Here is a 16,111-nt window from a genome sequence, read left to right as displayed (position 1 = left end):
TGAGCTTGACATTGGTCCAGGGAAACATGCCAATGCTTAGCAAAGTGTTTCCGAGGAGAAGAGTATCGCAGACCTCTCTGATTCTGACACTTGAGCCACCGTTGCCCACCCAATCGATCTGGGGCTAAAATGGGCTGAGGCCTGGCTGGAAATGATCTCAGCCTCTGACTGGCCGTGGCTGGGAGACAGGCTTGGAATCGACCTCGAAGCCTGTTGTTGATACCAGGCTAGGACATCATCCCCGTCAGACAGCGACTCGGGGTCTTGGAGCTCCCTAGATGACTTTTCCAGAACAGGAGAAGGCAACATTATCCTTACAGGTGAAGGTTCCCTCAGCTGAATCGATTTTGGTTTAGATTTCTTTTGTTTTGGCACCTCCTTCTTTGGGTCCCCTTTAGACAGTACCTTAGGTAACAATATCAATGTCTTCGGTGTTGATCCAGACGTCAAAGACTTCTTTGCCTGTCACCTTAGACGAAGCCTTGGAAGAAGGAGGAGCTGGTGCCGGTGAAGCGACCATCTCAATAATAGGTGTTGGGGTAGCAGTCGATACAGCTGGTTCCATTTCTGTCGAACCCGAAGGTGTTAAGGACTTTTGATACAGAAAAGATTGGAGTCTCTGCAGCTGAAGCTTTAGGGCTGGTTTTGTCAGCTTTTTACACTCCTTGCAAGAATTAGGTTGGTGTGTCTCTCCTAAACAAAATATGCAACAGTCGTGGCCGTCCGTGAAGGGGATTTCATTTGCACACAACACACAGTTTTTAAACTTGGCTATAAAATTTGGCGGGAACTATAGAACAATAAGGGACATGGTGGCGCTGCAGGTTAAAGCACAGAAGCCTCTGTGCTGCAAGGTCAGAAAACCAGTCATCGTAAGATCGAATCCACACAACAGAGTGACCTCCCGTCACTTGTTCTCAGCTCCTGCCAACCTAGTCATTCGAAAGCATGTAAAAATGCAAGTAGGTAAATAAGTACCACCACGGTGGGAAGGTAACGGCATTCCGTGTCTAGTCGCACTGGCCACATGACCACGGAAGATTGTCTTCGGACAAATGCTGGCTCTATGGCTTGGAAACGGGGATGAGCACCACCCTCTAGAGTTGGGCACAACTGGACTAAATGTCAAGGGGAACCTTTACCTTTACAACAACAACAGTAAGTAAAAACATGAAGTCCAAGATCAAGCTGAAATACTAGTCTGATAATAATCAAATGCAATTAAGTTGAATAAAGATATAATGATAAACAGTCCGAAGGTCAAGCCAAGTGATCAAGTATAAATTGAATCAGAGACAAAGATGGAATGATAAGCAGTCCAAGGGTCAAGCCAAGTAATGAAATATAAATGGAAACCAGGTTAAGAAACCAAAGATAAACAGCCCGAGGTCAAATCCGAATAATCGCAACATAAAGTAGGGATTAGCAAAAGATCAAAATCAGGACAGTATTTATCGATAAGCCAGATAATATTTGTTATTAAGGAAAAACGATCTGAATCAAATCAGAAATTTTTAAACGGAAGTAGCTCTAAGCATTCGAAGAAGTGCTATTGCAACGTCGGCAAAAAGAAACTGAGGTACCAACAGGTGGAGCATGTGCGATACAGGGAAACGTTACACTTGTCATTTTTAGCTCTAGAATATTCCGAAGAGCCCTGCACAGGTGCAATTTAACCCATTCATGTTCATTCACAGAGACCACAAAGAAGAACCTCTGTTCATGATCATCTCATGATGCGTAGAGCATCACTCCAAACCTCCCACATTCTTATCCAAGGACACCTGGATCTGGGGATTGCAGATCATGGCTAAGTGATAAGTAGAGTGAGGATTTCCATGACGTATTTTTTTTCTGAAACCCATATTTGAATTTATAAGTTTAAACTTGTTTATGAGTAATTTGGTGAGGATTACATTGTTTTTACTTTACTTATAAAGTCATATTTTGACCTAAAATGTTATGTCATATTTCTCCTTAATTTTGTAATAAACATTGTATTTTGGTCGTTGGATACTCTCCTGATGAGCCAGCAAACAATGTGAGGAAGATGGATAGTCATGAGGCAGCCTGACTCACCTAATTGGCTACAGTGGCAGAGGGAAAGGTGCAGTTTCAATAGATGAAACAAGTGATGTAAACAGAAGATATGTAGCTGATGTTATTATTGGCACTCCGAAGTGTGATAAACCTGGTGAAGTATTTCTTCCAAAATGTGAAACTTTATAAAAAGTAAACACATTTACTATTGCTATGCTCTTCAATGACTCCAAGAAACTACTCTGGCAGGATGGTATAAAAGGGGAAAACATCCTCCTCTTTGTAACAGATGCTGCTCCATACATGACTCAGGCAGCCAAGGGACTTTAAAAACTTATTTATCCAAAAATGATCATACGGTTTAAACAGAGTGACCAAAGAGATTTGAAACTACTATCCCGATGAAGATAATTTCAAATGGGAAAAAAATGTTTGTTAAAGCTCCACTCTGAGTACAAAAGTTCAAGAAATTGCTGCTATGGCTCTTCCTCCCCAACCTGTTTTGATATGTAGGGGAACTTGGTTGGATGTGGCTATGCTTTATTCCACAAATTATGATTTCTTTCAGCAGATAGTTAAAGAAGTAGACTGTTGGAGAGAGGAGGGGCGGAGCTAGAAACAACAAGGCAGCAAGAAATCTGGGCTCTCCAGAATTCTGCTGCATGCTGTGAATCCAGGCTCCCCCCAAGAAACTGGGGGGCAGGGAGGGGCCACCCTGAGTCGTAGGAGAGCCAAGATTTCCCGGAGGGGTGGAAGGCAACCACTCCTCAGGTCATCCTTTCTCCAGACAAGATTCCTCCGACACCATTTTCTAATGTCTTAGCTGTGAAGCTCCGCGGGAAGGAGAGAAGCATGAAGATTTATGAATGACTGCATGAACAGGGACTAATTGATGTCAACATGGCTTCAGTAAGTACAAAATAAACTTAAGTGGCTGATTTTTAAAGAAGATAGTGTAATCTTGGAAGCGGCAAACAAGCTTTAAACCCAGACATATCGGTAATTTATTACTACGTCACGCCTGAAACAGAAACTAGAAACAGATAAAGACACAGACACAGACACAGACAGAGACTTTTTCCTCTTATCCCCTGTCCTCGGATGAATGGAATAACTTTTATTATAGAAAATAAGATGTTTAAGGAGGTGAGATGCTGCGAGAGGTGGATTTTAACGTAATGGAAGTTTTATTATGACTGAATCTACAATTGAAGCTATCTGGTGAAAGTTAAAGTCTGGGCTAGCATAATAAACCATCAGCTCTACTGAGGATCTGACTTTTATTACTTAAGTACTTTATGGCTCCCGGCTGGAAGAAGTAAACAAGCTGTTTTGGTGGCTATTTTCTTCACGATAGGGAATGTTTCTGCATGTGAGAAGTATATTTTGAAACCAGAAAGCATCTTTTGCCCATCAACTTCTCAACGAAGATGGATTTAACAGAGGACTTGATAGACGCTTTACAAAATATGCAAATTAATATTTTGAACCATCTTACAATCCAGTTCTCTGAACTTCAGACATTGATTTCAGACATGGAGGGAACGGTAGACGCCAGACCAGCGCATCGAAACGGAACCAGCACGAGAGAGAGAGACTTTATTCGTTTCTAGAAAGCAGGGGGAAACCCCCAAAAAGGGGGTTAGAAAAATTAATTTGTATTGTGAGAGAGAGGAGCAGGTGGATGAAAAAGAGACATGTTCTAATGTGATGGGTGAATATCTTAAAAAGGGAAGTGGAAAGGCGAGGCTGAAAGGGAAACAAAATACGGATTACAGACCAGATCAGCTTCAAAGGCAGAACATGACTGATGGAAAAAATCTACCAAATCAGAGAGAAAATAGTCTAAAAGAGTTCTACAGATGGCATTTTCAAACTAGTAAAAAGATGAAATTTAACTTTTGTTAATAATGCTATAAGAGATCTGGAATCCCTGGCCTGTGTATAGAGTTAAGATATATAAACTAAAAAAGGGGGAATGTTACTTGATGAATATAACAATAGAAAATATGGAATTGAGAATTTTTAACTATATAATCTGAAATGTCTATGATGAATACAACATTGGAAGTTGTTGACTGTAAAGCTTTTACTTAGAGAAACATAATATGAATTATAAGAATGTAACTTTAGGTTTATAATGTTATGAGTGATTTGGAATTCCTGGCCCGTGCAATGGAGTTAAGATTTATAAAATATAAAAGGGGGAATGTTATTTGATGAATATAACAACAAAAATTATAGACTGAGGGGCACACATGTATACATAAAATTAATGTGATTTATATACTGCAAGTAATTTTGACTATGTTTGGAGCCGAATGGCAATTAAGAATTTCCAACTATGCGATCTGAAATGTTTATGATGAATATAGCATTAGAAACTGCTGATTCTAAGGCACATATTCAGAGAAACAAAATATATATGAATTGTAACATGATTAAATATATACAGTGAGATATATTTAATATCCCCATTTTCTGAAATACTGGCGGCATGTGAAATACTGATATGAAATACATGTATGTATAGATGTATACTAGAGTTAACATACTACTGGAGATTATTCAATTATAACACGCATAGAGATATTAAGCTCATATGAATTATAATATGATTAAGTAGCCAATGTCAGATAAATACAGTGGTGCCTCGCTTAACGGGCACCCCATTTAACGACGAAATCGCACAGCGATTAACTTTTTCTGATCGCGAAAGCGATCGCATTGCGATGTTCCCTATGGGGAAAAATCGCTTTGCGATGATCGGTACCCTGTTTTGCCTACCGATCATCGCAAAGCGATGATTTCTTAACAGCTGATCGGCGGTTCCAAAATGGCTGCCGGATTTTTAAAAAATGACCGCCCGCTGTTTTCTGGGACAGATTCTTCGCTTACCGGGCAGCGAAAATGGCCACCGTATGGAGGATTTTCACTTAAAGGTGAGTCTGAAGCCCATAGGAACGAACTGAAGGGTTTTCAATGCATTCCTATGGGCTTAATATTGCATAGCGACGAAATCTCTTTGCAGCGATTTTTGCTGCACCGATTATCGTCGCTATGTGAGGCACCACTGTATACCGTATTTTTTGCTCCATAAGACGTACCTCTCCATAAGGCGCACTGAATTTTTAGAAGAAAACAGGAAAAAAATAATCTGCTTTCTTCTCCTAAAAATTGGTGAGCCTTATGGAGAGGTCCGTCTTATGGAACACACCCTAGGACCCTTTGGAAGCTCACCCAGCCCCCCCCCCCAGAGGCCACAGAGGGCGAAATCGGCACCTTCTGGGACTCTTCTGAAGCTTCCCAAGCCTCAAAAGTCCCAGAAGGTGGCGATTTCGCCCCCTCTGACCCCCGGGGGAGCAGGGTGAGTCTCTAAAGGGTCCTAGGGTGTGTTCCAGGACCCTTTAGAGATTCACACTTCCCCCCTGGGGGTCAGAGGGGGCGAAATCGCCACGTTCTGGGACTCATCTGAAGCTTCCCAAGCCTCAAAAGAGTCCCAGAATGTGGCGATTTCTCCCCCTCTGACAGCTGTCAAAAACGGGTTCAATGCATTCCAATGGGGAAGAAAAAATTCACCAAATATTAACGAAGACCCAGAACAAAGCCAAGTTTGCACACGTTTTACAAGGTGCTCTAACGAATCCTAGCATTTAAAACAGTTTTTGAACACTTTAAGACACTAAAAATTGCAAAAACGGACATCGCAAAACCATTGAAATGCATTGAATAGGCTTCAATGCATTCCAATGGAGGAAACATTGTATCGCTTAGCAATGTTTCCTATGGCGATTTTCGCTTAAGGACGGCAATGCGTTCCTATTGGAACGGATTAACCGGTTTTCAATGCATCTCTATGGGAAAACGTGTTTCGCTTAGCGATGTTTTCCCATAGTGATGTTTTTTTTTGGAACCAATTAAAATCGTTAAGCGAGGCACCACTGTATCTGGTTATTATAATCCCCAGATATTTGAAACTTAAGTAACTAAGTGTAGTATTAATTTTATTATTTTTTGAGTTGGGTTTCCAATTTCATGTTTTTTGATTTGTTAAAATTCCAGTCTTTGTATTTTTTGAAGTGTTTAGTTTTCTTTCAGCTGAGTGGATTGAGTCAGGTTTTGTGAGGAACAGTAAGTAATACAGCAGACAAAATCCCGTTGTTTAATTTGGTAAATCACACTAGAGGAGGTCCTTTGAATCAATGGCAATTTGGTGAGTCAACTCCTCTATAAAGTCCATTGATTCAAATGGGCCTATTCCAGCAACTACAGGTTTTTTAGAAAGTTAAAATAGGTCTTTATTTTATGGCGGAGCAGACTCACTAAATCCCATTCATTCAATGGACCTACTCTAAGGCTATTTTCTACACTGAGTAACAGGATTTTGGCCACTATCTGCATACCATTTATGATTTTTAAGCCTGTTTTAGATCTTTGACATGTAGATTTGTTTTAATTAAATTGACAAGAGATTTCTGAGCTACTGCAAAAAAATAAGGTGATAGGGGAGTTCTGGCCAGGTGCCTCTGTCTATCTACAAAGGAAGAGTATTTAATGTATTCTGAAGAGGCCGGCCACAGAGACTGGCAAAACGTTAGGAAGAACAACCTTCAGAACACGGCCAAAGAGCCTGAAAAACCCCACAACAACCAGAAGAGGATTTAACCCATGGGGTCATAAAATTGCTTGCGAGCCTTCATATATTTTTGAGAATACAGTCAACCCTCGACTTAAAAACTTAATCTGTTCCGGAAGGAAGTTTGTAAGTCGAAACGTTTGTAAGTAGAATCAGCATTTCCCATAAGAATTTATTGAAAGCCAATTAATCCGTTCCGGCTGTTTTTGGTTCTTAGGTCAAGGGGTGGTTTGTAACTCGAATCGTTAGTTCCCATAGGAACTAATGCAAAGCCAGTTAATCCGTTCCTACCACTAGGGGCAGATTTTTTTATTTTTTTCCTTTTAACCTAAGATGACTAAGAGGGACGGAAGGAGGGAACAGACACCTTTTCAACAGAATACCTTGAAAAGCACCTTTTCAGACAAGACAAGCACCTTCTGGGAAAAACCAAGCACCTTTCAGACAACAGATCACCTTGAAAAGCACCTTTTCAATCAAGACAAGCCAATACAAGCACCTTTCGGGGAAAAGGGGGGCAGCAAAGGAGGGAGAGAAGATCTTTCAAAAATCCAAAAATTAAAAAAGCCAAAAATAAAAATAGTCCATACAGCACTGTACCAGGCAATACCAGGCAGTCTGAAGACTGTCTCCAAATCCACTCTCAAAACACTGGGAAGAGCGAGGAAGCAGACAGGCACTCTTTTCACTGGCCAACAGTTAAGTGAAAGTTCAAATTTCGCACTTTCCCCACCTCCTGTGCATTTTTTTTTTTGTAACTCAAATTTACATTTGCGAGTCAATATTTTTCTATCAGAGCGGTTTGTAAGTCGAAATGTTTGTAACTAGGGCCGTTTGTAAGTCGTGGGTTGACTGTAGTTTCAAACACTTCCCTCTGCCCATATTTAACTTCCATTACTAATGAAAACAGTTACAGTGGTGCCTCGTATAACGAGTGTCCTGTTTAACGATGAATCCGCATAGCGAAGGGTTTTCTGCGATTGCTTTTGCGATCGCATTGCGATTTTTTCCCCATAGGCCCCATTTTCCCCCAGCTGAGCAGCAGGAGCCTTTTTTTTCCTTTTTCCATTCCGAGGCTTGCCGAAGGCAGGGGAAAAGGGCAGGAACTTCAAAAATGGTGCTTGACAAGCCTCTGCAAGCACCCATCGCTGCGTGGAGGGACCCCCGCCACTGCTCCAATAGTGCAGGGGAAGCCTCCGAAGGGCTCCAAAGCTGTTGTGCGCTGTTGCGGGGAACCCCTGCCAGTGCTCCAATGGCTTCCCCTGCACCATCCCGGCAGTGGCCTCCGAAGGACCCTTCGGAAGGGTCCTTCGGAGGCCACCGACGTCATTTTCCCCGAGCTGAGCGGCGGCGCCGCCGCTCAGCTCGGGGAAAATGCCCCCTCCGAAGGGGAATCCCAGCTGTGGCCTCCGAAGGACCCTTCAGAAGGGTCCTTTGGAGGCCACCGCAGGCATTTTCCCTGAGCTGAGCGGCGGAGGAGGAGGTGCCCAGTGGAGTAGAAATGACAGATCGGCTCCTGCCTTCTCCCCCACCGGGCACCTCTTCCGCTGGTGTAAGCACAATCGGGGCAGCCCACAATCGGAGAAGCCAGGCTGTGGAGAAGGAAGGCTGAAGCCGATCCAATCTTCCCCCCCCCGCCCACCAGGAGGCTACTCCGAAAGCGCTGTGCCCGATGGTGGTGGGGGAAAGGATTGGATTGGCTTTAGCCTTCCTTCTCCACAGCCCGGCTCCTCCCAAAGGGCTGTCCCGATGTTGCTTACAGCAGCGGAAGAGGTGCCCGGTGGGGGAGAAGGCAGGAGCCGATCTGTCATTTCTCCTCCACCGGGTACCTCTTCTGCTGCTGTAAGCACCATCGGGACAGCCCTTTGGGAGAAGCCGGGTGGTGGGGGAGAAGGCAGGAGCCGATCCTGTCTTGCCCCCCCCGAGGCTTCTCCCAAAGCGCTGCGACCGATGGTGGGGGAGAAAACCGGATAATCCGTTCCTATTGGAACGGATTATCCGGTTTTCAATGCATCTCTATGGGAAAACGTGTTTCACTTAGCGATGTTTTCCCACAGCGGTGTTTTTTTGGGAACCAATTAAACTCGTTAAGCGAGGCACCACTGTACTTCCATCTGAGTCTATCAAAGGCTTTTAGAATATCCAGCAAAAGCACCGCCACATCCTGGCATTTGATATCAATGTAATAAATTACATTCAGTGAGCATCTAATTGAATTAGCTGGATACTCTGAGTCAATATAATTTGTAATCAGTATATTTAATCTGTTGGTCAGTGCTGCCATTACTATTTTAAAATCTTAGTTAAACATAGCAATAGGTCCATCCACTGAGATGTTGCTACCTCCACTCTGAGACTTGGGAATTGCTGTAATTCTGGTTTACAATCAAGAGGAAGGAATGTTTCCTCTTGCAGGCACATCTTAAACGTATAAGAAGTAGCGTACAACCATTTACAAGACTCTCGTTCGGTACAAAAAATGGTCAGGAAGCTGTTCACACTGGGGGATTTTTCTGGTTTCAATTTGTGGATATCTTTATAAATGTCCACTTTCTTTCTTCCTTTTTCTTCATTTCTTTCTCTCTTTCTTTACTTCCTTTTTTCTTTCTTTATATCATTTATGCATAATTTAAAATTATGGATGCATATGTAATAAAGACAAAATTAGAATGTCAAAATAATTTGAATATTTTCAACCAGAGGCAGGCTACTTCAAAACCGTTATCTCAGCCATTTGCTAGATCTTCTCTTGTACACATAGTGTTCCTCTAAAGGGTCATTATTAGCAATCTGTCACTATCTGCCTTGGAATTTTCATTTGTCTATTTGTTGAATTAACTGCCTTTATCCCCATTTCAATATTCTTTGAAAACTATCAAGAAGAAATTGGGCACCCAACCACAAATACTAAGAACTCCTGTCCTGCCACAATTTTCTCTCCAGGATGATGAAGGACTACATTTCAACCCACACAAGATCACATCTGGCCCATAGATTGTATGTTATACATCTGGCCCATAGATTGTATGTTATCCACTCTACCCTAATCCTTGAGTGACCTTGCAATCTAGTACAGAAAAAGGGATTAGACCCACCACAATCTTTTTGTGCTGGAAAGCTTCATACAGTACTCTTGTTTCCCTTTTCACAGCGGATGTCCTCCACCATTTATCTCTATTGAAGTTTGGAAGTCACAGCTACCTCAGGGTGTAGCTGTGCTCTGATCAGGGGTGATGATGAATGGTCACTAGCTGCTAAGATACAAAGGGTTTCTGACTTGCGCGTTACTCAAAAGAAAGAGTAACACACCAATTGCTCATCTCTAACCCCTTTATAACAGTATAGAATCCATAATGATCTCAAAATAAAACTGTCTCATTTCCACATAAGTTCTTTAACTGGTAAAAAAAAAACTCATTAATGAATTTTGATATCATTTGTACAGTTTCTCTTTGAAAATTAACTGAGTTACCTTTTAAACATAAACCATACAAATAATGGCAAAATTAAAGGGGGAAAGGAGGGGAAAAGAGAATTTTAAATATTAACAGAATTATGTCACTATGAGTTTTCATGGTTCAAAATCCCCTGCTTCTGACTTAGTCTATTATAGGGAGCAAAATTTGGCCCCCTGCCAAATTTTGCCTCTTTTATGAGGACAGCATAATTTGTAACTTGGACACATGAACTGAAGCCCCAGAACAGGCTCCCTTACCAACCTCCCAGATGTATCTTTATTTTCTTACACAAAATTAAACAGACACCCAAAATGACTGTGCACATACACACACACCACTATCCTGATTCAGTTTTCCACTACTAGGCAAGACTTACTGATTGGCCTTTTGAAGTTCTTTCTGCTTCTGCAGGTTGGTGTCCACGTATTTGAGCACTCTGCTTTCTGGAACCCATTCATCCCAGCTGAAAGGAAAGAGAACAAGTTTCAAATTTAAACACCTGTTAAATCAGTGACCTGTTAAATCATACAAAGACAGTAATCTTTGCTTTTCAATTCTGCATATCACAACTATGCATGCGTGTATGCACACACAACTGGGATGCTACTTGAATCCTATAGATATTTCGCCTCTGCAATTCAACTTACAGAATGTCCCTATAGACAGTGAAAGAAAAAAAGCAAGTTCCTTAACACCCCCTTCTCCATTGTCCACCAATGTAATAACTGTAGATTTCTGTGTCCTGAATAATATGATCCTGGATTGATCAGAAAATGCAGGACATACACAGAGGGAAGTGGAAGATCAGCTCAACAACAGTAACTTCAGGATGAAAGCCCTAATCTTTCTCCCATTAAACATATTCCTTGTTCATCTCAACATCCTGTCAGGATTTTTAAACTTGACAAATAACTGAAAACTATTTTTTAAAAGGCAGAACAAAATTCAGCTGGGAAAAGTCATGATCAGTGACAGAGTGCTTTCATTCTTGGATGTTACAATGACTTTTTCTTGAAGCAATGACAGTTATACTAATTATTACTGCCCCTCTAATACTGGTCCCCTTCTACAACCAAGACTGGTACAGGGGTGCCTCACAAGACGAATTTCATTCGTTCCGCAGTTAATGTCTTGCGAAACATTTTTCTTGCGAAACGCGTTTTCCCATAGGAATGCATTAAAATCTAATTAATGCGTTCCTATGGGCAAAAAAATCAGAACAAAGTCAAATTTGGTTTTCAAAGGGTTTAAGTGCTCTTTAAAGCCATACATATTGTGCAAATGATTTCAAAAATTTCAATCAAAAAACTTTAACTTTTTAAATATCATGGAAAAACATTTAAAAATCAGCAAACATGAGGCAGGAACAAAAAACGGAAAACATTTGTCTTGCGAGTCATCAAACACACACGTGCCCCCACACCAATTGCCAAAACCATTTGTTTTGTGAGTTTTTTGTCCTGCGAGGCATTCTTCTTGCAAGGCACCACTGTATTATGGGAATGATATTGAAATTAGAAATTTGATTTTGTTAAGTCATTTCCAGTTTCTGGTGACCCTATGAGTTACTGACCTATTAATAGCTTTACTCAGAATTTGCAAACAGAAGACCATGGTTTCCTTCATTAAGGCAAGCTCTTTCATTTTAGGTCTTTTCCTATCGCCCCCAACTTTTACTAGCATCATTGATTTGTCCAGTGGACTTTTCCTTCTTATATGTCTGAAACTTCTAAAGAGAGTTTAGGCTTTGTTTTATCTAAAAAGAATGTGTTTGCTTTTCTGGTGATCCATGATATTTGTAAAGCTCTTCTCTAATTTCACATTTTTAAAAAATCAAGTTTTCCCCCTCTAATTTCTTCATCAACCAATCAGAAAGTTAGTACAATGCGTTCGCAAAAACATCGTCCGCATAGCGACGATGTTTTTGCGATCGCATTTGCGATCGCATAACAATGTTTCCTATGGGGGGAAATCGCTTTGCGATGATCAGTAAGCTGTTTCACTTACCAATTTTCGCATAGCGATGATTTTTCCCCAGCTGATCGGCAGTTCCAAAATGGCCACCGGGTAAAACAGGGACGGATTCCTCGCTTACCGGGCAGCTAAAATGGCTGCCGTATGGAGTATTTTCGCTTAAAAGGTACGTTTTAAGCCCAGAGGAACACATTGAAGGGGTTTCAATGCATTCCTATGGGCTTTTAAATTTCGCATAGTGACGAATCCGCATAGCGACGATTTTTGCTGCACAGATTATCGTTGCTATGCGGGGCACAACTGTAGGAAGATTTAGATGATGAATGGGCATACTAAGATATTACAGGCATACAATCCAGCTCACACATCAAGAAGAACAAGGATTTAACAAGGATAACCCAGCATGTTCCTCTGGATTTCCAACTGTTCATAGCTAGAGTAGGAACAGCTAAAAAACCTATGGAGTTGGGTGCAAATCTGACCTCAGAGACCACTGTAACTAGTTTCTCCTAAGCAAGTCAGAGTGCCAGCTGCTACAACATTTGCCCACCACAATAAACAACCTGTTGACTGTACCCTGTGGTTTGTTTAGCCATTTTGTTTGTGAATGGAGTCATTGGAAGGAAAGCAGTAGCTAGCCTGGTAGATTCTTGCATCCCTCACTTATGTGAACTTAACTATTTAATAACTATTTCTCTAACAGGAGATTTAAAAACCTGACAGCCTACATGACTGCATGTATACACTTATTTATTTTAAAGTAAATTATTAACCACAATAAAATAAGCAAAATCATCATTAAAACAAGATTCTAAACAGCTAAAACGATACGTAGGCATCCTTCAGTCTCAAGAGTCTATGGTAACATGCTCTGAATAGAGGTCTTGGAACAACATCAGTGTGGCTGAGAAGGCCAATTCAAGAGTGACAATCCCTTCCACACTGAAGACAAATACAATCTGTCCCCTGTCCAGCTCCCTGATTTTGCTAGTTTCGGGACTGCCTCTTTGCCTCAGCCTGCTGAACAAATGTCTCTTCAAATTGGGAGGCCATGCTGCACTGCCTGCCTACAGGATGAACAGCTAAAAATAGCAACAGATTTAGTAGGAGTTAAAATGAAATTTCTAGTTTTAAAGCTAACAAAAAAGGCTTCACCTGGCAATAAACTATACAATAGTTGTGCCAGGGGAGTAGATCTGAAAACTTGGCATCACAACTGAAAAGGCCCTTTCCTCAGTAACTCTCCTGTACATCTCGTGAGAGAATCAACTAGAATTGAAAAAATCTACTAACAAACTCAAAGAACAGGCAGATATAGATGATGACAACTATCTTCATCCTACTCTATAACAAGTTCTAAAGGTAAAGAGCATCCCTCTGAATTGCAATCAGAACCTGACTGACAGCAAATGCAACTAGTATATCAAACTACTGTAATGAGATTATGACTAAGTCCAGTAGCCAGCACGATGCCATATGTTCAACAATTGTTAACTTTCTAATCAATTTCAAGGTAGCTTCATAAAGCATGCTACAGTAAACCTGGAAATTACTACATCATGGACATGTAAGGCCAAGTTGTCATCTTGATCTTAGACAGAGGCTGTTCTGAAGAACCATGTAACTTTTTTATCAGAGAAGCAACCTAATGTATGTTGCAGTCTGTTCTCAGTCACCCAGTCACGCTCACAGTGCTCTAACCATTTGGTAACTACCTTACATTTTCAGATAAATTAATTACTACTTTTACTTCTAGCAGAAAAAATAGAAATACTCACTTCTTATTCCAGCCACTGTAATGTATGAAGTATTTCACTTGTTTATCTTTTATGGCAACCTTTACACACTACAATAAAAAAGAACATACATTCAGTAACTAGCCAAATATATTACAAAATGTTAATGCCACTTGAGGCTGGAACAGTTACACTAGGCATCCTATTTGAGCAGTTCCCCAACCAAATAGGGTCCCTTGCAATATGGGAGCTTCCCTACATGGAAAATGTGGCCATCCTGCTCCTTGAGTATCCCTTGCAGCGAGAAAATGGTAGCTGATTAAAGAATATGTCCCAATTTATTTGCATCAGCAGCTGCTGTGGTACCATGAGGAATATAATATGATCAATACTGCAGAAGACTTCAAAAGGAATTCAGGATGAGGTAGGCCACAGAAAGTGATCCTGGGTGCTTGTGGCTGCTGTGTTTGCACAGGCTTGCTTCTGTGCAAGAATGTTGGCAGAGGAAAGCATGGTATGTAAATTAAACATATGAGCTACATCCCCAAAACAGCTTTTAGCATAGCGCACACATCCCCACCCTTAATCCATTATTGCACTGCCATGAATGAGTTAATGTCGACTGCCAAAGCAAACTACAGCCAACATACCTTAGCTTCATAAAGAAGAGGTCCATGGAAACACAGCACCCGTTCACCTGTGAGAAAATTTCCATTTAGTAGGGAAAGCATGCCTATACACGCATTTGCACATACACTGTATAAATTTTTATAAAACCAAAGCTTTGTAACTATTTCTTATTACTCTTCCCTTTCTAAAATCTTGGCAACTATACTAACATGAAGCATCTTTTGCTCAAATAAGATCTAGTAACTTATTTCACCTCTTCCATCCAAAGTCTCATATATGGTCTGAGATCAATATTTAAGCATTTACATTGACAAAATAGAGACTGCAGTATTGCATATTTGTAGTTTTAAGTTGTACTGATGCATAGAAACAGCAGGAAATTTCATCCGAGCTGAAATAACTCCAATTTCTCACTAAATTTTGAGTTGAATACCCTCCTTTTCAAGCTGAAACACGCCTGCCTTTCCAACTCAATGTTAAAGGGGAACTAGCCCGTATAAGCCACAGCGTCCAGACTCAACAGCTGAACGACGTTTTTCCCCCCAAGAAAAGGAAATGTAGAATTAGGCAGGCAAAGTGACCTCCCCACGACGCAGACTCAGCACAACAACATCGGATGAAGACAGCATGAAAGACAGCACCCTTTCAGGGCGTTTGTATCAACCAACTGCAGAGAAGGAGGAAATCTACGGGCTACAAGGATGGGCGGGGGCCGTGCGGGGGGGGGGGGCGTGCAGAGGTCGCAATCTCGGCGGACCAGCAGGCAGGTTCTTCGCCCTTCAAGGCCGGAGCAGAGACTCTCCCACGGCGGTCCCTTTCGCAAGCTCTCCTCGTCAAGCACGTGCCAATGCGCAAGAAAGCGAGCGGGGCCCCCGCGGCAAACTGGGCTCCAGAAGGCGCGCCAACAAAAGCCGCTCTGGCCGTCCTTGTCTATCCAGCGCGCTCGCGGGGGGGGGGGGGCAGGCCGGGCCGGGCCGGGGGGGGGGGTTAGATGGCAGCGACAGGACGGGAAGAGTTCCGGAAGGGGGAGCAGGATGCCGTTCCCTCCAGCCCCTCCCCGCTTTCCTGAAGGGAACTGGCGGGAAGGACCTCTTCCCTGAATAGAACGCCTTCCAGAGTATTTACTGACGGGCAGCTGACAGGCAACGGGCACCCCCCACCCCGCAGTTCGGTTTCCCCGGAAGACCTCTAGCGTTCTTTACCCTGACCACCCCACCCACCCCCCCGCCTGCTCACCCTCTTGGAATTTAGGCTTGGGGTCCTGCTTGGGCGCCATTTATAAGGGACTCTTCCTCCCCCTCCCCGCGGGGGCCTCTCAGCCGCGTCGCAGCATTACAGCGATAAAGGACGCCTCAGCGCATGCGTAAATAACTGACCTCCCCTCTACGCGGGGCATGCTGGGCATTGTAGTCTATAATTGCTGGTCGTTCCTCCGAGCTGTGTTGTTGCTCCCTCGCGATTGGTTTTCTATAGAGGCGAGCGACGAAGCATCTGAAAGTGCTGCTTGTGCAAATTTTTAAAGATTAACAGTTTTCTCCCCTTTGACAAAACAGCTTCACTGCGGCGCAACTGCAGGAGCTCAGACCGACAAATTTGGAGTCCCACGCTAGACCATTCTACTGAGGCCAACAGGCTTT

The 16,111-nt window shown here is 42.3% G+C and overlaps 1 protein-coding gene across 8 annotated transcripts in view; it reads right to left on the bottom strand.

The window, feature by feature from the left end:
• The window catches only part of MORF4L1 (mortality factor 4 like 1), a 57,569-nt gene extending 41,718 nt beyond the window's left edge, over positions 1-15,851 (bottom strand). For 3 of the 8 annotated variants that reach the window (XM_020813212.3, XM_020813211.3, XM_072981929.2), the window contains exons 1-4: positions 15,711-15,851; positions 14,495-14,541; positions 13,887-13,954; positions 10,511-10,597 (exon numbers count right to left, since the gene is read on the bottom strand). In XM_020813212.3, coding sequence (XP_020668871.1) covers positions 10,511-10,597; positions 13,887-13,954; positions 14,495-14,541; positions 15,711-15,750 — 242 coding nt within the window. In that variant the 5' untranslated portion in view covers positions 15,751-15,851. Of the gene's footprint in view, positions 1-10,510; positions 10,598-13,886; positions 13,955-14,494; positions 14,542-15,055; positions 15,223-15,710 lie in introns of those variants that run through there. The other 5 variants (XM_072981932.2, XM_078380868.1, XM_072981933.2 and 2 more) reach the window with 5 other exon arrangements.
• Between the last annotated feature and the right edge of the window lie 260 nt (positions 15,852-16,111).

The sequence above is a fragment of the Pogona vitticeps genome, chromosome 12, assembly GCF_051106095.1.
Source record: "Pogona vitticeps strain Pit_001003342236 chromosome 12, PviZW2.1, whole genome shotgun sequence".
Lineage (NCBI taxonomy): Eukaryota > Metazoa > Chordata > Lepidosauria > Squamata > Agamidae > Pogona > Pogona vitticeps.
This window is presented reverse-complemented; position numbering and strand designations above follow the sequence as displayed.